At 34.0% G+C, this 22,320-nt stretch overlaps 1 protein-coding gene across 1 annotated transcript in view; it reads right to left on the bottom strand.

Annotated features, from left to right (window-relative positions):
• The window catches only part of MPDZ (multiple PDZ domain crumbs cell polarity complex component), a 171,370-nt gene that overhangs the window by 70,184 nt on the left and 78,866 nt on the right, over nucleotides 1-22,320 (bottom strand). The window contains exons 13-20 of the mRNA XM_090274100.1: nucleotides 21,558-21,629; nucleotides 18,575-18,684; nucleotides 14,580-14,726; nucleotides 13,582-13,746; nucleotides 11,590-11,775; nucleotides 10,244-10,453; nucleotides 7,977-8,093; nucleotides 5,864-6,031 (exon numbers count right to left, since the gene is read on the bottom strand). Coding sequence (XP_090130226.1) covers nucleotides 5,864-6,031; nucleotides 7,977-8,093; nucleotides 10,244-10,453; nucleotides 11,590-11,775; nucleotides 13,582-13,746; nucleotides 14,580-14,726; nucleotides 18,575-18,684; nucleotides 21,558-21,629 — 1,175 coding nt within the window. The remainder of the gene's footprint in view (nucleotides 1-5,863; nucleotides 6,032-7,976; nucleotides 8,094-10,243; nucleotides 10,454-11,589; nucleotides 11,776-13,581; nucleotides 13,747-14,579; nucleotides 14,727-18,574; nucleotides 18,685-21,557; nucleotides 21,630-22,320) is intronic.

The following is a 22,320-nucleotide window of genomic DNA, read 5'->3' as shown; positions in this document are numbered from 1 at the left end:
CTCTTGGCTTTACATTAATTTCTAAAACCCACTAAACTCTAAATTCTATAATTCTACTAGTACATATGTATCTACTTACAACATATATACTGTATCACTTACGTGCTCTGGGCAAGCAGTTGCTCCATGAACTGCTATTATTGAGCAAACTTATCAGTTTTCTCTTCAATTCTTTGATTGATATTATTAAAGTATAAAAGAAGTGTATGAATACATTATCATTGGAAAAGATTAAAGCCATCCAGATGTATAGTGTTTATTGCACATTATATTAAAGTCTTCCTTTAAGGCTCCTGCTTCTGGTCCTTTCACCAGTAAAACTAGTTGGCTTCAGTTGTGTTTATTAATCACATTTTAAAAATTCATTTGATATATATAATTCCAAATGCACACACTGACACATCCGAACACATATACTTACATATCATATTTTTAAAGCCTAAACTGGACCATACACTACACAGGTTTTTACTTGCTTTCTTGAAGTATCTTTATGTAAGAGATTCCCATGTCAATGAATAAAAGTCAACTTCAATTGTCTTATAGTTACAAAACATTTCTAAGTATGAAAGGACTGGAGTGCAGGCTCTGGAGCCAGGCTACCTCAGTTCAAATGCTGACTCTGTCATCAGTTAGTTCTTTGAGCTTTGAGAAGTTACTTAAATATACTCTGTATCTTGGTTCTCTTGTCTATTAATTAGGGAAAATAACAGGACCTGGTACTGGACTGTTGGGAGGACAGAAAGACTTAGTAACACAGAATACTAAAAACATACCTGACTTAACAGAAAATGCCCAATAATTGTTAGCCATTGCTGTTACTTTTATTGCACCTTTGTGGATCTTTAAAAATGCATTTAGTATGAACTCCTTCAATTATATCTGTTGTTCAGATGATATGAACATTTAAAATGCTAGTATATATTGCCAAATCACCTACCAATTTTCTCTTACAAAAGCAGGATATGGGAATACCTATTAACTAATTTTGCCAACTGTAAATTAGCTTAGTAATTTGATTTGTAAGAAATATATACATTAGTGTTTTAGTGTTTTGCTACATGTGTCCCTGACAATTATGAGGAAGTGCCATCTGTATGTCTCCTGTGAACACTCTCTTCATATACTTTATCAAAGATTCTATCAGTTGGCATTCATTTATTGTCATCATTGACACATTCAGAATATAATCATTGTGGTATATACTGAAAATATTTCCCCTGCTTGTTACTTCTCTTTTAAGTTTGTATATGATCTATACAAGCAGAAGTTAAATTCAATATGTAACCAAGAATTTTGTATGCAATTTTGTCAATTTTTTTGTACTTCTGTATTTTATGTTGTCCAGTAAGCCCTTCCTCTGCACAAAGTTAAGGAAATGCTTTCTAGTATTTTCTTCTATTTTATAATTGCTTTCTTTTCAGATTCAGTTTTAACCCATCTATAATTTATTTCAGGGTGTAGTGTAAGATATGGGGGTCTCTTTTCATTTGTTCTAAGTGGGTAATCAGTTGCTTTAACATAATTACACTCCTCTCCCTCAATAATGTTTTCATCTTTCTGGAATTAACATACTGATGGCATAAAGAAATTGGAAAAGTGGGAATATCAAACAAGCAAATAACATCATTATAATCCTCAGGAAAAAAATGATAGAAAAGTATCATCCTCTATACTCCTAGAACCTAGACAATAACCTGCTAGCTCATACATCCAACTTTGATGATTTTAGTTCTATAAAAAATAAGTGTACTTACTAAAGAAATTGGTTAGGTTCTGTATTACTAAATTATGATAATTAGCAGTAAGTCATCTCTCCCACTCCAAAAAATAAAGATAACAATAAACACTACTTTTCATCAGAAAGAGGCCAAGCTGCCCTTGTTAGCTGGGGTTTACTGTCAATGGTGTAACAAGTTTCTTGCATTATTCATGAAGGAGTTAACACAGACATAAAAAAGAAAGAGCTAATCAACACAGCAGACAACATAAGCCTACTTAAGAAATGTTTCTGGTTGCTGAACAACCAACTGAGTTTTATTTTTAAAAGTCTTATGGATCTAAAAGAAAAGCAGTTCTTCCCCCATATATTCCCCAAAATAACTACAATTTCCCAGTGCAACCTGGTTTCTAAATGAAACTGAGATACCAAAAATCCACCCTAATACGTGCTTTCACTTGATATAGTCTTGTTCTCGGGGTGAGGTGGGGGGGAGCGAAGAAGTTAAATAAAAATGTCAAATTTACTTGAAAATAGGTCTATTTCTTAAATGGAATAAGTTAAGGTTATACTTGAATACATCATTTACCCAGATAATATATTTACATAGACTAGCTAAATACTTAAAACATTCTCTGGACACAATCTACTTTTCTTCAATAAGCAGTCTACCACAGAAGTCTTCGTAATACTTTTCAAAAATATACTATAACCACAGCTACTCCAACTTACATTGTTCCCCCACTCCTTGAGATGGGCATCATTTATACACTGACCTTACTGAGGGGAAAGGCACCATCTTTTGTATTTTTGAGAACTTGCATTTTTGCCACTAAGATTTTCACACTCACTCTCATCATCTCACTAGAAGTGATTTAATTAGTGTTTTATATGAACCCTCTCCTCAAAAAAAAGTACACATACTTTAAATATGGATGTAAAGGGAGCTATATTTTGTTATAGAATGACAGTAGGTGAAGATTGGTGGATATATATGTATATATACCATAGACTCCATTAGCTGTGTTTGGTGTACCAGATGCAAAAAGGAGTTTCTCTTTTGACAAACATCAAGTTTAACTCGCACTAGAACCAACAGCATTTTCTATGAGTACCGGTGTTCAGACGGAAGGACAGAAAGGAACAACATGCACCAAACTGGCGAACATCCCTGGAGGAGTGAGACTGGGAGCACACCAGGGAGGGTGGGGCCTGCAGCTGAGGATTAGGCAAAAGGGAGACTCATTACATCATACTTATTAAGTCTTTACTGGGTATATTTTAAAGCCAAAATAGGAAAAATATAAACAAAAGCATCCTGTCCCCAAAACATATTTAAATTTGAAAAGAATTACTTCTGCATTTTTTATGTCTTTTGAGGGCACAAAACAAAAAGGGGGTAAAAAGATTAATCATAAAATTAAAGCCTAGAACAGCAAGAAAGGGAAAAAACTCACTGGCTTTTTGCCTTTAAAATCCACATCTGAATGCCCTGTCTCTATTAATCCAAATGCATGGAAGCAGCTCTATTTTTCAGATCTTTGAGTAATGGTTATTTCTCTTAAATTCTTAAATGATAATTAATCAAATAAGCAAGCTCCTTTAGAAAGAAAAGAAAAAAAAAAAAAAAAAAAAAACAAAACACAGAACAGGCTCCCCATGGGAGAATTTTGTACAGAGGAGCTCCACCTGGGGCTGCAGTCCTCTGGGGACAGGTCCAGCTATGCAATGAGGAAGCCCCCACTTCATGATGAGCTCCTTCTCCCGGGGACTAGCTCCTGTAACTTCTAGCACATCTGACCGAAGTGGAAAGACCTCTCGTCAGTGTGAGGAGAAAGGTAAAATTACATGTTAGCTCCCAGGCACGATTTAAGGCTACAAGAGTATTACATATTTAGTAAAGTCAAAAACTTGAGGAATCACTGAGATCCTTACCTATTTCATCCTTCTTCACATCAGCATAGAGGTTTCTTTGTTTTACTTAACTATCATCTGCTATACAATCTTATTTCATCAATTAAAAGGTCCTAATGTGAGCTCACTTTTCTTTAAGAAAAATGGTCAATTCTAAAGTCTATAAACAAATTGCCATTCTGTCTTTTTAAAGTAAATTTAGTGCAAAGAAACAGGAAGATGAACGCATCATCTAACTTATTATTTATTTACACAGAATTTTCTAGTAAATATCTAGATCCTAAAAAAGATACCACAGAAAACAAAATCGAAACAAAACAGAGATTTACCACATTGCAGGAACAGTCCTACTGTCAAAGAAAACTAAGAGCACACAGGACTTCCACAATTTGTTTTAGAACACTATTGTTAATGTCTTCTTTGTTGTTTTGATGTTTAAATATTTCAGTTGATAAACCAGCTTGCCAAAATTTGCTTCAACAAAAGAGTAAACTCTTTGGGAATAAAAAAAAAAAAAAGGAGGCAAACAGACTTCAGTAAGCTAATACGTTGTGCTGCATACAGTCAGCATTTGCCCTGTAAAATACATGCACTTCTCAGTATGCAGATTGCGTGATACCTTTAAGTAACAATTACAAAGTTAAACAATGCAATCTGTCCCACTGGCAAGAACTGTGCTATGCTGTGGATTAGGAGATTCCATTAGGAGATGAACTCAGCTTCCAGCCCTCAGGCAAGGAAAGACTGAACATGGTCCAGATAGGATGCAGGCAGATAGACAGTCTCAGGTGTGGCAAGTGAGGAGCAGCTGCTCCATTCAAGTTTATACCTTATAAACCAATTCAAAAAGATTGCCCAGCATCATTTGCAAGGATAACAGCCGTACCTTGAACATAAAAGAAAATCCTTGAATGTTCTGGGCAAAATCAAAACAACAACAACAAAAGAACTTGTTCATTCAGGAAAGGCGGAAAACTGCTAGAACTACGAAAATTCTACTTTCCAACTTGTTCATAGATTCAAGTTCTTTTTCCATTGAATATATATGGAAAATATATACTTCATATATTTCTTTTAAGAAAGAATTATTGTCCAGTCTTTTATCTTAATTTTTATTATTTTTCAGCTATTTCCAACATAGAAAAATAAAAGAAAATATATCCACATATGAACTCTTTGCTCAGATTTATAGATATTAACAATTTGCATATTTTCTTCAATCTCTTTTTACTTAAAATGATACAATGTATTAAGCTAAATTCCTATGCTTCTTTTTCTTTCTATAAGAACTTCTTTCCTGAAGTTGAAAAGTAGAATTCCTACAGTGTTAGTTTTCTAAATATATACCCACATACACATACCCATAAAAATACACTAAATTGCTTTGTATAGCAAAAATATAAACAATGCCAACAAATCAATAGGAAGATAATCAACCCATTATAAAAACAGTCAAAAGATATGAAGAGGCCAATAATGGGAGTGAAACTCTAATAGCCAATATATTTAAAAAAGAGTTCAACCTCACTAGTAGTAATTAGGAACCTCGAATTAAAATAATAAGATACCATTTCACACCCAAAAGATTAGATAGGTTTTAAAATATTACTTATTAAACATGATACAGCATGTCACCAAGAAAATAGAGTTGGAGCACTTACACCAATAATTTATTTCTAAAATGCAAACATCACAGATATGTCAAATAGTCACTTAATTCTTCATTTACATCCAGTGACTTAAATATACTTTGCCACTCAATATGATTTTTATATATTCTTCAGCATCATTTTATATAAAAACATATAACTACATTAACTTAGCTAGTAAATATTAAATTAATGCAAGAAATATTTTACCGTCCAACTTTTCATGAAATTCAGTTTTAAACCATTAAGAAGATAATTGTAGTTTTTCCAAGGTATACACAGCTAAAGAACACAATTTGAGAAATATATTTCACTGTTTTCTTTATAATACAAAAATCCTAATCAAAGCTTTGAAACTTTGTATCTATCACTGCGTATCCAGACCCTAGAATTAAATAGTCCTTATGAGTCTAAGAGTTATCCAATCAACAGTACCGAAAGGAAACTGAACTTTAACCTGATAATGAATCCATGACTTGAGAAACACAATGTCTCCTACAGCTCAACTCCCCATAAACAATGACATCTGGATAATTACACACAAGCGTCTCCCATAAATGAGGTAACATTTCCTTCTTACCTTGGGAGGAGAAGATGGAAGGGAGGGACCATAGTTCAGGCCATCACTACAAGCACTGCCATGAAGAGATAAAATAGAGGCTTGAGTAGAGTAGATACTGTCATTATCTGGAGAGTACTGAGACTCACACACAGATTCATCTGCTAGGTCAGCATCATTTGTGTCCACCTAGGAATCAAAGCAATAGTATCAGTTGAAAATTCTATTCTTTTATGTATATGAGAAAGTCTTCACTTGAGACTAAAAGCCATACTGGAATCATTCCTTTATCTCTGCTGTTTCCTACATGACCTCTTCACGCTCTTCAATGCCTCTGAGACTGATACAATTGAAGGATGAACTGCCCACCTGCAGCAGCGGATGTTGGCTCAAAGGTTATTTTATTCCATCAGTAAAGGACTAAAGGTAACAATTAATAAAGGACCTGGATCAATTCTAAGTTTGAGTAGTCTCATAAATTAAGGAAAATATTTGCTTTTTTTTCCAGTTCACATTATTTTAAAATAATACCTGCCGAGCCCCTAGAATTTTATAATAAAATAAATGAGGTCATTATTTTTTCCTATTCAACTAAAATAAATGTCTTCAATGGGACTCCTAGGCAATCATCTATTTCTAAATCTCACTAAGACAATATATTTCGTTTAAATTATCTTAAACTGAATTTAAAAGCCATTCAAGTTACAGACTTGGAACTTTATGGTGATCATCAGAAACTAAAGAGAAAAATCTGTCATTTCATGCTGAAATTACACTAACAAACAAGGAGCTTAATTATGATCTAGTTGTGGTAAAACTATGTTATAAACTGCTATTGTTTGAAAACTCACAGAGTGAGGTAGAGAATTTCGCTATCATTATCTAAAAATCCTATTACTTTATTCTGTGGAAAACCAAATGAAAGAATCAAGACATGATAAGCTTGAAGCTCTTTTTATAATTCACTCACTGTTACACCTTAGAATGGGTAGAACTGAGATAAATACTACCCTTCTCCAAAATAACCAGTATTTTCTGTTTCATTGGCAAAACCCCGTATGTTCTACTTCTTTGTGATTTCAACTTACACATTTAAGCCAGAAGTTACAATAATTATAACATTCTACTATGTCACATTCTTGTATAAACATGACAAGAATAGAGATGGGCCATTTCAGAGTAAACTTCTCTAATAATATATTTCAATACACATTCAAGTTCAGTACTAAGTAACTATGTGGAGATTTACAAATCCTTTACAAATGTACATTATGTCCCACAATCTTAATAGAAAATATTTAACATCTGTTATCTACATAGATGATATTAACTAAGCCTTGGGTCATGGATTATAATAAAAAATATTTAAGTAACACTGAAGAAAAATATCTCAAAACAATCTGTATACCTTTCATTGATGCCTCAGAATCTTAAAAGAGACCTTAAGAATCAATTCATTTAATTATTATAGAGATAAAAACACTAGGGTCCAGGGAAGTTGAGTGACAGATGTAAGATTATATAGCTAGTTGGGGAGAAAACCAAGGATACTTAATACCATAAGATGTTGAACTCACAGAAAAGTTAGACTAATCTTATTTCTGATTGGTATTAATTTAAGGTGATTCAAGAAAGCAACGGCTGGCTACTATTGAACACATTTAAACCACAGCACTTTATGTAGTTCATAGAATTCTAAACTATCTAGTTCTGAAGTGTTAATATAATATTAACATAATGCCCAGGGATACCTGTGGCCCCATTAAAAGTTAGACAAAATGCTGATTTCTAGCTAAATACTGAAACAATTAAAGGATGCTTAGAGAAATTCAAGTATAAAATCAGAGCAAACAAGTGCTCCAACAATCTTTTGGTATGATGTAAAGATTAATTCTACTTGTTGACATAATGCCTTGCCAAATAAATTTTCCCCACAATTCCAACAAATAAGTTTTTACATATGATCATTTTTTATTCCCATTTTGAGTTATCAGAACCACTGGAGTTGATGAGAAAATGTTTAGTTTCCAAAACATAATGAACAAATAAGATAGTAAGACTTTAGAATATTTTGAAAGGCAAAAATCAGACATAAGATTTTTTGAAGAAAGCTTGGTAAGCCATGGCCACTAACCAGAGCCAAGTCAGCCCTGAAGAGGGCTTTGCCAGCCAGCCCTTCCTCCTCGCAGGAGTGCAGGGGGTAGAGAAAGGAATCCTCTTTAGCAGAAACATAACCTTCTTCTGGAGAGAGCTGCAGGGAGAAGGAAACTCAGTGTTTGAGGATGAGACCACGAAAACGAAAGAGAGGAAAGTGAGAGAGGGAAGGAAAAGGAAAAGGAGAAGAGGAAAAAAATGGGAAAGCTTTCAAATGATACCACATGACTTTAACATAGAATGATGAGCATTAAAATATGATAAATATTCATATTTAACAATTTTGTTAAGATACAATGAGGATATTTATTGCAATATCAACATCATCTGTTAGATGACAATCCCTTTCAACTGATATTTTCATTCTTCTTATATGAGATTATCAAAATTAACAATTTTCTATATTATAGTAATCTTCTGGTCATTTTTTATCTGCCAAATAATCTGGCTAAATGAGGTAAATTTTAGGTATTAAGGCATAAAAGAATTTCAGAAGAAATAAATATTAAAAAGAAGAATCAACTTCTCTCTGTCAACCCTTGCTATAATATTATTTTAAGGAATGTGATTTACTTGACAAGGAATGTTAGTGAACCCTACAATGAAGTCTCTTAATTTAGCATGGTCTTTAAAAATAAAATCTACATATATGCAATCTACTTAAATTACATCCTAAATTATTATGTTGTAAAAATGATCACACTAATAGGAAACCTAACATTTTTACTCCAACCTCAGATGAAATAAGCTAAAATATTTAGGTCACCGCCATGCTCATCAATACATGAAATATTTTAGGAAAAACTGTTTCTCTTCTCTCGCATGAGTTAACAGTAAACCTCACTTTATGTAAAAGACATTTATCACATTAATGCAATGCACACTGAATTTGAAAGGGCAAATATTCTCATAAAAGAAATTTATTTTAAAACTAGCTAGGAAAAAGTTTGTCTCTGAATAACTGGCATAGTTTCTCCTAAGGACAGTAAAAAACATAGATTGAGTCATGCTTGTCATGTTTCTTTGTCTAACAAAAAGACCAGAACCAAATGTATGGTCAATGCTAATATACAGGGTGGGGCAAAAGTAGGTTTACAGTCAGGGGTGTGCAAAACACAAGAGTTTATTCTTATATTATTATTTATTATGGATTATTTTCCATATGAAAGCTGTAAATCTACTTTACCCCCATCCTGCGTAGAGTCCCATAATGGCCTATCTTCATTCTGATAGTCTCGTGTACGGATCTTTTGTTCTGATTTCTACAATCCTGATTTGATTTCATGTTAGTTAGATTAACATATTCTTCCTTCTTTTCCTCTCTTCCCCTTTCAGGTTTCATAAATATATTTTCATAGGTTACCTATTCTTTGTGGAGTAAAAAGCACAAAAAATTTAACTAACATTTAAAATATATTAAGAAAGCTTACTATTTGAACAAGTCATTTTATAAAGACAACAAATTTTTATTTGATGTTTATGTAAATATATCCATGTGTTTGTGTTTTCTTAAGAGGTTATATTTGCCCTTTCACTTAAAAATATATTTATACATTAAAATAATTTCACAAAGAGTGAGAATGTCTCTAGTATTTCACTTCAATTCAGTCATAAGTGCTATGCTGCAATCACTATAACCTAGTAAACATATTGACATTATGTAGCGTGTCATTAGTTATTTTTAGTATCACAGTAATTAATGACATGAGGGCTATTACCCCTCAGGAGCAGAGCTACAAGTTGATGAACTCACTTTGGAAAGTTCAATTTCTTGCTTTACAGTAATTAGACAACAAATGTGTTGAAATCGACAGAATGCAGCACCTGAAGCCACTTTACAGAGACACTACTTCATCCCACCCTGATGAAGGATTCCTAATTAGATTAATAGTTGTCAATGCTATTAATTTCTCTAATATTCCACTTATATTGGTATAGATATTTTAAGGCATATTTCTTTGAAAATATTTCATTCTGTATCATCATGACATTATTATCAAATGAAAAGGTTAAAAGTGAAGCATAAAACAATGTTATAAATTTATATCTGAACTTTCTGTTTTCTTTCTTTACCTTTAAAAAATATGAATCAAAATTAAATCTTTACTCTCTTGGAGCCAGTAAGCATGTTGATAAAAAGTACCAAAAGTCATAATTCAGTCATTAGAACATGGGAAACTAGAAGTAAGCCCACAAACCATTTTGTTTGCAAATATAAAAAGGAATCAGTAAAATCCAAATTCTTACTGGTAAAGGCTTGGCAACTCCTATCTTCACAATTCCTGATGGTGCGCCCTTCAGTGCCTGGACAGCTTCTTCAAGACTGCTGTTTTCCAAGTTAACATCATTGACAAACATGAGTCGATCTCCAGGAAGAAGCCGTCCATCCTTTTCAGCAACACCACCAGGCACCAAGGAACGAATCACAATCACAGTGCTTGCGGGGTCAATCGGGTCCTGAGAAAACAAAGGGAAAGAGAAGGCAGCTCCACTTCTCACTGGAATATATTTTAACAGGTTGCCCCCGATCCCAAACTCTAACGGATGGGTAACTATTTAAAGTGTCTTTATAAAAATTTCATTAACACTTCTCAGAAATTATCTGGGCAAAGGGTTACCTCTGTTTTAGAGTTTAGGAAGGGTTCACCCCTAAACAAGGAACCCTCACTTGTCATCATTTTTGTGTCAACCTTTTAAACTGGACAGATAACTTTAAAATAATTTTAACTTATGATAAATTGGGAGATCTTATAACTATCATCTGAGGCTAGACAGATGTCAGATATATGAATTACTAACATCAGCATTTGTAAAAGAGGATAAAACTGTTCTGGAACATCAGTACGATGTGAGTATACTGAAGGTGGGGCCTGCATTTTGAAATAAGGAAATATAAAAAGAGGCCATACAGAATTTGGTGAGCAGTGTAACATATACAGCAACCTTAAAATTAGCACAAGGCTCCAGAATCAGGCCCTGTGAACAGAACCTCCAGGAGTCATTGGAGATGGTGTCTGGCTTAGTATTAATTAATGAGGAGCAACAGCTGCGTCGATCAGACAGGCTGTAGCATTTCCTCAGCTACTCACAGCACAGAATACAATGTGAGGTAAGAATGCAGGTCACATTTGAACAGTTTATTCATAAATTTAGCCAAATAAGAGAAATGCTAAAATTTATAATATATCCAATTATAAATCTATTATTCACTTCAGAAGAAAGCAATAAGTATATAATACTTCCTGTCTTGCCATTAAAATATAAACCATCAATTAAGTACATGGAATTAAAAATAATTTGTACCTACTCCCATAAGTCAAAAAATATTTCTACAATATTCCTAAAAATGTATTCTGCATGTTCTTCAAATATGCAAGCGCTGAAATATAAAAGGGCTCAAAGAATTCAATGTTAAAAAGAAATCCTTTATGATAACCAATGAATCATATAAATTACTATTTTGAAAGATTTACTAGAAACAAGAAAATGTCTTTGAGGACTAAAGTATTACCTGCTTTTTCTCTGCTACCAACAATATACCATTAGTATATGTCATCTTTATTAAAAATTTGTTAAAAGTAGGATATATTTACCTGATAATCTAAAATGCTAAAACCAAGTCCTTTGCTCCCTTTCTCCAGCTCGATGTGCTGAACGTCAGCCTCCCACATGGTCAAAGGTCCTTGAACCTTCTCTGCATTCTGACCCACATCATTCATCTCCAGCACAGGATCCTCTGTCTCCGAAGACCCGAAGAACTCGCCCAGATCTATATGAGGCTGGTAAGAGACCAGACAGCTCTTATTTCAGAGGCACTAGATTGGCAGATACACATAACACTACCAGAAAAAGGGAGATTCTCAGTCTTCTTCCAGAACAAAATACTCTCAAACAAGAGTAGCAACAGTTTATAAGGAAATGTTCAGGAATTAAGGTCATAATTACTGAAAGACATTATATTAAATTCTTAACTTGTTACACGCATTAAAAATTTACTGATCAAAGATCTTATATAAAAATATACAATAGTTACATCTCAGCAGCATCACTGTGGGTGATTTCCACTTTTTTCATCAGTGTCTGAAACACCTCTGTAGTCAGAAGAAAAAAAAAGCTATTCTGATGCTAAAAAAGTAGTTATGATAAATAACAATTCAAAAAGAAATGTCTGTATATAAAAGTTCCATACTTTAATGCAAACAAGGATTCTAAGCTTCTGTGTCTTGTGCACAGATAATATTTCATTAACAAATTAATGTCCATAGTAGCAAGACAAGATTTGAAGTCAGATGGGCCTGCACTTGAAGACTGTCTCTAAGATTTCTTATCTGTGTTGCCTTAAACAATATTCTTAACCTGGGCTTTGTAGTTACCCATCTTAAAGATTATTGAAGATTAAATGAGGTAGCATTTATAAAACATTTGGCACAGAACAGAGGTTCATAATGTTAGCTTCTTCAGTTAAAATAAATTAAAGTAGATCTAGGTTACCTCAGTTTTGTTCATCTTTATGATGAAAATCTAGTTTGTGTACTATCTTTGCTTTTATTCAATTACTGCACAGCACAGGACCGGGAACACAAATCTGCCCACCTTCTTAATTGTAATACTCCCAATTATATCACATAAAAATGTGTATAGTTACATGTGGTACTACACAATTCGGAATTGTTTCTTATTCTGCGCTATTCTAGGCATCCATGTGAACATTAAACTATATACTTTATTCTTCAACGTTTTCAAAATTATTCCATTTTACTGATTCCTTCAGTATAATGTAAATCAAATCCTAACATCAACTCTCATTGTATCTTATGTGAGATTTCATTTAGATTGCAAATTATGCAGTCCAAATCTTAACTTTAGATATCTATTGTGAGTCTTGGGAAAAGTAAATTACCTCTATTTCTTGACATTTTGATCTGAATGGAAAAGAAGAGGCAAAGAGAAAAATGGGAGTTTCTGGATATTACAGAGTGTTATATGATATGTAGTATTATGAGCTCAAATTTCTCATATTTCAAAAGTATCAATAGTATACTAATAAAACCTATACATGAAGAGATGATGTGTCCGTCCATCCATATTTAGCCACTCACTGAGCAAATAATTGTATGTCAGGCCCTGAGCTCAGCAGATTATATAAAAGTATATTTTATCATATACTCACTATACACTATTTACACACAATTTTTCTTCTATAAATGAGGACACTATGAGTATTACTTCATAGGAATATTATGAATAAATTATATAAGTATTTGTGGGTAATAACATCTAATATGATTACATTACCTCATTTAACCTACAGGGTAATGCTCTAAAACAAAGAACATCACTTACATTGCACAGAGGAGAAAACTGAGATTCAGAAAAATGAAGCAAATCACCCAAGGTCCTGAGCTAATAAGTGTCAAGACTTATTCAAACCCAAGTCTGTCTGACTCCAAGGTCTATCTTATAAGCCATGAGCAATGTGAGGAAATCAAACACCAAATAAAAGAAAAGAAAATTTAAACATTTTAAACACCATTTAGCCTTTCCATTGTATATTCTGATTAGTCTCATATCCACATATCCAATACCTTTTCTGTTGGTTCAATGTCACCTAAATCCAGGCTATCCAATTCTGATTGGGTGGTAGGTGGCACAGTTCGACGACAGCACACCATGGTTACTTCTATAGGCAATTCTTTTAAAATATTCACCACATCTTGGTGATTTTCCCCAAGTAAAGTTATGCCATTCACCTATGGAAAAACGTAAGTTGTTCAAGAAAGAACATATCATAACATGAATATTCTTTTAAAAACAATTTTTCATTAAATAAACATAAATCTTACTATTACCATAGTTATGCTGTGCTCAGAACTACAGTTAGACTTGCAATAAATACTATCAAAAACAATTTACATGCAATTTATAGAGTCTTGTTGGAATTGGACATTCTTGGATAAATCACTAGCTTTCATGCATATTTGATCTGCCAGGGTAGTAGTTTGGAGAAGTTAATGTTTTCAATAATGAATGGAAATATTATTTTAAAAATTGACATTTTATATTAAGTGAAAAAAATAAAAATGGAAAATGGCACATATTGTGTGCCAGCACATTATTTTTTTTAAAGTGGGGCAAAAGAATACATTCAAACTCTCTTATTTATGCATTAAAAATATCCAGAAGGTTGTAGAGAAACAAATGTAACAGATTACCTAAAGGAGGGTGATTGGAACTGAATGAATTGGATAGGAAAAAAGCTTCTTACTGTAATTCTTTATGATTTTGAAATAATGTAAATGAATTACCTATTCTAAAAGTTGAACGCATTTAAAAAATTTTAAAGAAGTTTTTGCAATTCTTTGGACCTAAAACAAACAAACTCATCATGAAATTAGGTCTGAAAATCAATGCAAATATGGATTTGAATTTTCTGCTTTGAGTGGAATTTTATTTGTAGATCTCTCTTAAGTACCCATTAGAGGGCAAATTTAAAATAAGAACTTGTTTATTCACCACATGGAGCCTCCTGCAACCTTTTAAGCATTTTATCTGGGGGAGGGAGGGTACAATGACAGCTCCTTACTTCCAATAGCTCATCGCCACTGAAAAGCTTCCCACTGTGTCCAACAGGACCTTCTGGTAGAACAGATCGGATAAAATGATGTCCCACTGTGGCTTCCAGACTTATCCCCAGCCCACTGTTCTCACTGAACTTACTCACATGGGCCACCTGAAAGAAGAAAAATAATCACAATTCTAATATTCTTTCATTTTAAAAAATTCTCATGTATGCATTTTATGTTATTCTAAACAGGTCAACTTGCTCACAGAATCTTCGCAGGCTTTATTGCAAAGCTGCAAAACTTTGGCACTTTGTCTTTGAAAGAGTACTGATACCTATCAAGTTTCATGAACCAACAGAAACCAAAAGGAAGAAGCAAGATACAAGAACTCAAGATAATTAGCCATGCCTATAGATAACTACAGTATAGAAAACACACACACTTAGCATTTGCTATGTGCTAGGGGCTGTGCTAACCCCATTACCCAGTTTATCTCATTTGCTTCTCATAGATGCAATTTCTATCCTTGTTCCCAGATTAGGAAAAAGAGGTTCAGAGAGGTTACCTATACCAGAGCCAATGAACAGCTAGGAAGAGCTATGCACCTAAGCAGCCCGAACCTAGAGCCCACAGCTCTCATTTATGCTGCTTAGAGGGATAACAATTGTTTTTAAAAATACATCAAAGCTTAAAACAGAAAAATGATCTTATTTCCCACATTACACACAACGATGAAGAATGTTAGTAAATCAACCATTTTCATTGAGAATCCATTCATTATAACATTAAAATTGGAAGTATTCTAAAGATAATCTACTTCATCCCCTATATTTTACAGTTAAGGAAACTGATGGATAGAGGGGCTGAGAAAAAATGCTGCATATTTGAAAAGATCTCTTTCACATCTTAATAGTAGCACGTTCAGGGGTATTATTAGAAACTACCTGTCTAACTTACTTTTGTTGAGGGCCAATAGTTTCGTCTTTTTCTTACAGTACACTTGTGGCCTTGACAGATAAGTGCGCATGCCACCAAGAGACAATGTGCACAAGAGCTTGAAAAGTTCCCAGTCTCGGGTCTGACATTTGTACCAAACTGGTCAAATGGGTTCCCTTCACTATTCAGTTACCACCAGGAGTGCAGTCTCAGTTATATGCCAGCTGACAACACAGGAGGGAAACCTCAACTTCCTTTTCATGTTAAATTAACCACAGTTAAGCTGGACCTTCCTGTACTTTTCCTTGACCAGATTTAAAGTGGTAATAACAGCTGTACTTGCTCGTTCTTTAACTGTCTGTTAACTCTCTTGAGTGTTAAAAATAAAGATCATTGTCATGAGGATGAAATGGAACATGACAAATACTACTTGGCACAAAGTGTTCATTAAACGCTAGTTATTAATATTATATGAAATCTATTTTCTTTTATCTCTTCTAATCTAGAGTTACCTGAATATTATAAGCAATAAGAGAAATTCTACCTAAGCTAGTACTACATTTTTCCTTTTGAAATCCCTGAAATTTGCTGTAAATCCAAAGATTGATCATTTGTCTCACCTTTGTTAAATCTTTTTAGGAAGCAGATAACAATTACTATAATAGTTATGTAAACTATATTAATAACATAAAACACTCCATATGGCATAAGTTATATGAAAATAAGCATGTAGAAATAAACCTCTTAAGGAAAGTAAATTCATGAGTGTGATAAGAGAGTAGCAAAAGGTCTTTTAACAATTTTAGGTATAGGTCACGATTTCTTTTTCTTTAATATTTAAATAAGTGCTATCATTCTTTTATGATTCTTTCTATAAATCCCAAGTTTAAGACTCAGGAAAAAAGCTACTTTGTATCTATCAATGATACACTACAGTCAGAAATATTAAAACATTAATAAATTATGAGTTCTAAAACTTCATCCCATTCATTTTAGTTCCTTGGTTTACTACTCAACTTTCTTCAAGCTGAATTTTTAAAATACCTGAATCAACACACTTAGGTCTCCAAAAAAAGCCCTGTGCATTTGCTACTTTTCAATGACTTTTTATGATGATCAGTTTTTTAATGTTTCATTGATTATGCTGTTACAGTTGTAGCAATTTCTTTACTCTTTGCTCCCCTCTGCCCAGCAGTCCCGCCCCCCTTATTTCATGTCCATGGGTCCTGCATATAAGCTCTTTGACTTTACCCTTTCCTGTACTGTTCTCAACATCACCCTCTCTATTCTGCACCCTCCTATGCTTCTTAATTCCTGCATCATTTCCCTCCTTCTCCCCTCTTCCCCTTCCCAGCTGACACCTTTCCCCATGCTCCCCATACCTATGATTCTGTTCCCACTCTGGTTGTCTGCTTAGTTTTTTTATTATTATTATTTAGCTTCTCTTGCTGATAGTTATGATTTTGTTGTCATTTTAATATTCATAGTTTTGATCTTTTTCTTAAGTCCCTTTAACATTTCATATAATAATGGCTTAGTGATGATGAACTTCTTTAGCTTTACCTTGTCTGGGAAGCACTTTATGTGCCTTTCTGTTCTATATGATAGCTTTGCTGGACAGAGTAATCCTGGTTGCAGGTCCTTGCTTTTCCTCACTTTGAATACTTCTTGCCTGCAAAGTTTCTTTTGAGAAATCAGCTGACAGTCTTATAAGCACCCCTTTGTAGGTAACTCTGCTTTTCTCTTGCTGCTTTTAAGATTCTCTCTTTATCCTTAACATTTAGCATTTTAATTATGATATGTCTTGGTGTGTTCCTCCCTATCTAGTTTGGTTGGGACTCTCTGTATTTCCTGGACCTGTATGTCCATTTCCTTCCCCAAATTATAGAAGTTTTCCTTCAATATTTTTTCACATAATTTTTAAATGTCTTGCTCTTCCTCTTCTCCTTCTGGAAACCCTATGATTCAGGTGGTGTTGCACATTTAAAGCTATCCCAGAGATTTCTAAGCCTCTCCTCATTTGTTTAAATTCTTGTTTTCTCCTTCTGTACTGGTTGACTGTTTATTTATTCCTTATGTTCCAATTTGTTGATTTGAACCCTGGTCCTTTCCTTCACCACTAGCTTCATGTGGATTTTCCTTCATTTCACTTAGCATAGCCTTCATTTCTTTACTGTCATGCTTAATATTTTCTGTCCAGTCTGTGAGCATCTTTATCACCAGTTCTTTAAATTGTGCATCTGTTAAGTTGGTTATCTCTTTGTCTGTTAGGTTGGATATATCCTCGTTGCTTAGTTCTCCCACTGGAACCTTGATCTGCTCCCCACTCCGCCCCACCCCGCTTTGTCTGTATTTCTCTGCCTCCTTGTCTTGACAGGTTTCTGTGTTTGCCTCTGTGACTTAGGTAGAGCTGTCACACCTGTTACATTTAAGGGGCAGAGCCTTAGGAATCCATTAGTGCTGGTGATCCATTTCACCACTTTGTGGTGCTGCTGTATGTGGAGGAGAGGTCTGAGAGGGAACAATGCCGCTTGCCATGCTCTCTCCCCTTTTCCAGGCACTTCTCCCCTTCCCATACTAAACAAGGTGCCTCTGTTGAGAGACCAGCAGTTTCTTCCTCTGCCCCAACCCCTACTGGCTTTCAGAGTCAGAAGCAATATGGCTCTATTTTCCCCACTGTCTGGTCTGGGGCTGAGATCGATCAGTCTGGTTTGGGGCTTGGATCACTTCCTGGGTTTAAAATGTATGACTGTACTTTTCGCCGTGGCTATGGTTGCTGCACCACTGGCTGCACCACCAGCCACTGCTGCAGTGCTGCACCTCATTCTCTCTGTACCAGCTCTGCCCCCCTACCGTTCTGGCTGAATATTTCTTCTTTCTCTCTTTGCTGAACTTCCCTGTACTTTTGATTTTCTGAATTTTCTGGTTTTTTTTAGCTTTGAAGTGGTTGTAAACTCCTTCTTAGTTGTGAGGAAAATTCAGTTGTCTATTTATACCTCCATCTTTTCCTGAAGTCATGATCATCATTTTTATTGCTCTCGTGAACAAGTAAGGAAGTTAGGGAGGGTAAAGTACCTACCACGATTTCATAATTAATTCCCATAATCCTTTGCCATTTTGCCAGCAGGGAAGTTTCCTTTTGTTGTGAGTCTTCTATTTCTTCTATCTCAGCTAAGAGTAATGGATACCCTGAAATCATCGAAATAATTAAGTTAGTCACAAACTACAAAAACTAACTTTATTTTAACATTCTGTAACAGGGAAACTGTGATCAGAACCTATCTATCATACAAAGTCTGACTCATCACCCAATATACGAGTTACTCTATTTCTCTACATATTTTAATAATTTAATTTAGAACACTATCATCTTCATGTTCTAAAACTATTCTCTTTTAAGAGGCCTTTTTTAAGTCTTGATTCTATTTCTGTTAAAGTATCCATTTTAATCTAACGTTTATTTAAAAGAGCGAGGACCCTGAATCACTCCAGGTTTCACCTGGCAGTCCTTTCATGACGCTACAGTGAAAAACCATGCTGCCTTTTATGTTAGTTTACCTATTTCACTTTTATTTGGTTCTACAGAGTAAAGGACCATGCTACACCTTAGCAAAAATAGACAGGTAAAAGAAATTAACAAATAATATATGCAACTCCATGCATAAGAAAATAAATAAAAAATATAAAAAAATGAAAACCTGAGAATGTACTTTAAAATAAAACCCCATAATTGGAATTAGACTAATTGGCTAAAGGAAAATAAAAAAAATTTTGAAACAAAATCAATAAACACAATTGAATTAAAATATTTAGTTAAAATAGGAAACTGGCTGAAAAGAATTTGCAAGTCATATTCAAAGAGCTCCATATTTCATCTTTATTTCTTATTCATAAAGGGTGTCTCTTTTTTTTTTTTTTATCCTCACCTGAGGATGTTTTTTTTAAAAGGTTTTTATTTATGTTTAGAGAGAGGGGAAGGGAGGGAGAAAGAGGAGAGAAACATTGATGTGTGAGAGTAACTGATCAGTTATCTCTGGCACGCCCCCAGCTGAGGACCTGGCCTGGAATCCAGGCGTGTGCCCTGATCAATAATTGAACCAGTGACCTTCCAGTTTGTGGTAAGATGCCCAGTCCACTGAGCTATACCAGCCAGGGCTTTAAAGATTGTCTTTTAAAAAAATCTCTACAAGACATACTCTAAATTAAACTTTTGATATCCCTTTTAGCCTTCAAATTTAAAGAGTGTTCCAAAATTCAGATTTTTATTAAGTGCCTCCTCTTCAATGGAATTAATGAGCTTTCACTCTAGGCCTATTTTGCAAATTTGTTATGCCTTAATCTAATAAAATGATCTTCTTTCTCCTTGAGAAACTGAAAACAGTAAAATATATTAAGAATATATATTTTAATTTTGAGACTAGCCCACCCAAATGAGTATTTTCTTTTCAAAATTAAATTCAGTTCAAAGAAGGATAATTACAATTCAGTGGTGAATAAAGGTTACACAGACCATGTCTACCTGGTAAAGGTTAGAAAAAGGAGGGTTAGCTCAGAGTTCTACCCACTCCCAGACCCTCTTTCTCTGATTCTGCTGCTCTTACAAAGGTAGGCAGTAATTCAATCAGGGTGGGATTCTGTATGCAGAAAAGTGGGGAATCTGTATGCTGCTGATAAAAAAATCTGAGATGTGTCTCATACAACCAACCTACAGTTGCAAAACTCTCCATGCTCACACAATGAGTCTCATCTCTGTGGAAGTAACAATAATATCTCACCCTCTTGTCTGAGGACCAAGCACTAAGGTAGATGCATTAGAATCACTTAGAAGTTTTTCCTCAGTTTATTTTGTTTAAAAAGGAGTTTGGGACCCATGATTCTAAGTCTAGAGCCTCTCCTATCTATCCACCTGCACACATATGCACATTGACTAAAGCAAAATAGGAGGTCTGAGCCTTCAAGACAATCCCCTAGACCCATTCCCACTTACTGTCTTAAGTTTCATGCTTTGAAATAGTTTTATCCTTTCCCCCAACTCCTGATAATTCACTTCAGCCTAAATAATTTCTTCACAAATAGTGTAAAAATGGTAGAATGTATTTAACACCTGTGAATCTTACACATTTCACTCCTGGGATATATTTGCAAATACAAATACTGCTTTAAAATAATAAAAGTAAATGAAAATTTTAGGTAAAAAACCAAACAATAATGAAATGGTAGAAACACTACTTATGTTCTTAAACATTTCTACACTCTTAAACCTACGTAACTTTAACAACATACGTAAACAGTACCGCAAAATCCCGTGATATAGCAAAAAATCCGCAATAAATAATTAAATATGTTTTTTAAAATCCCACAATACAGTGAGGCCATGATAAGTGAACTGTGATATAGAGAGTGACTACTGTACCTAAAGCAATCTGAAAGGTAAGGAAAGCATACAACAGCTTAAAAAGGTCGTAACAACATTCTGGTATAATTATATAGTAAAACAATGCTGCTCCAAAAAACGCTTAAACAGCTTGATGGACTCTAGGTTTATAGTGAAAGAAATCTCAGAAATGTTTAATTTCTCTCTACAATTCCTTTCCAAACCAACCTCACAATATTAAAATTTAGAACTTTTTAAAACTGAGAAGGAAAACCCTCCCAACATTGGACAGTTTCATTCCTATGAGCTTATCCTTTAAAGATTCCCTGTGTTTATTTTAGAAATACTTTATAATTTCACGTTTGTTTGTTCAATAAGATAGACATATGTTGGCTGTACAAAAATAAGGGAACTGAAATAAAATCAATCATGTAATTTATTGATTTCTAAATGATTTTAGTTAAAAAATGTAGAAGATTGACTCAGCAAGAAAATATACCAGCTATAAATGAACTATTTTAATCTACTAGAGCAATTAATCAGGTCTATAAATGAGGATATACAAGCACATCTTTTTTTGGAGGTTTTTGTAATTTACAATAAGTCCATAGAGGCTTAATTACATGTATAAAATAATTTCTCTAAAAAGGTATATAAAAAACAAAATAACCTGGCTCCAGGCATTTACCTTCTTCTTCAATTGGTAATATGCTGGTGTTTCTCCTCAAACATAAAAAATCTTCATCTTTTTTATAATTTTCTTAAAGAAAAGAACATTTTAGTAGTTATATCTGTAATATAATCAAGCTTTTGAATTTTTCAAACCCCACTGTTATATTTGAATCCCTAAATGAGAAGTCTTTTGTAGGTATATTCTTCCATAATCCCATGTTCTTAAAGGAAAGTTCTCCTGTCAATGGGGCAAAGAAGTAATAAATTTCTCCTGTGATTTGCCTCCCTGTCTCCTAGGACTGTAATAAGTAGTTTATGGCATAAATACCAGAATGGTTAACAGTGTGAGAAATGAAACAGCACTTTTAAACCAAAAGCCTGACTTCTACCAATAAACCTTTACCCCAGTGAACTCCATGAGGATTTCAGTAATTTCCAGAGATGCTCATATATGATCAGGTTATGAATGACATTACTAGTTGGGAAAATAAAGTTGATTCCTTCAAGGAATATCATGGGGCTCACATGCATAACCCAAGGAAGAGCTTCCCCTTAATGAGAAAACATGATGATGACATTCAAAAGTAAGTCAGGGGTAGGAAGTAATCTGCTTTCTTCAGAAGCCCATTCTACACTTAATGAACATATCATTGTGCCAGTTAATCCCAACTTCATTAAATTTCCTTTTTACTTGGTTAACACTAAATAGTGAGGACTAAAAACTATTTTTAAATAGTTTCAGAATTAGAAAAAAAAATGGAAATGATGTAAGGGTATAA

Source organism: Furipterus horrens, unplaced genomic scaffold (assembly GCF_987537825.1).
Source record: "Furipterus horrens unplaced genomic scaffold, mFurHor1.1.pri manual_scaffold_4, whole genome shotgun sequence".
NCBI classification, from domain to species: Eukaryota; Metazoa; Chordata; class Mammalia; order Chiroptera; family Furipteridae; genus Furipterus; species Furipterus horrens.
This window is presented reverse-complemented; position numbering and strand designations above follow the sequence as displayed.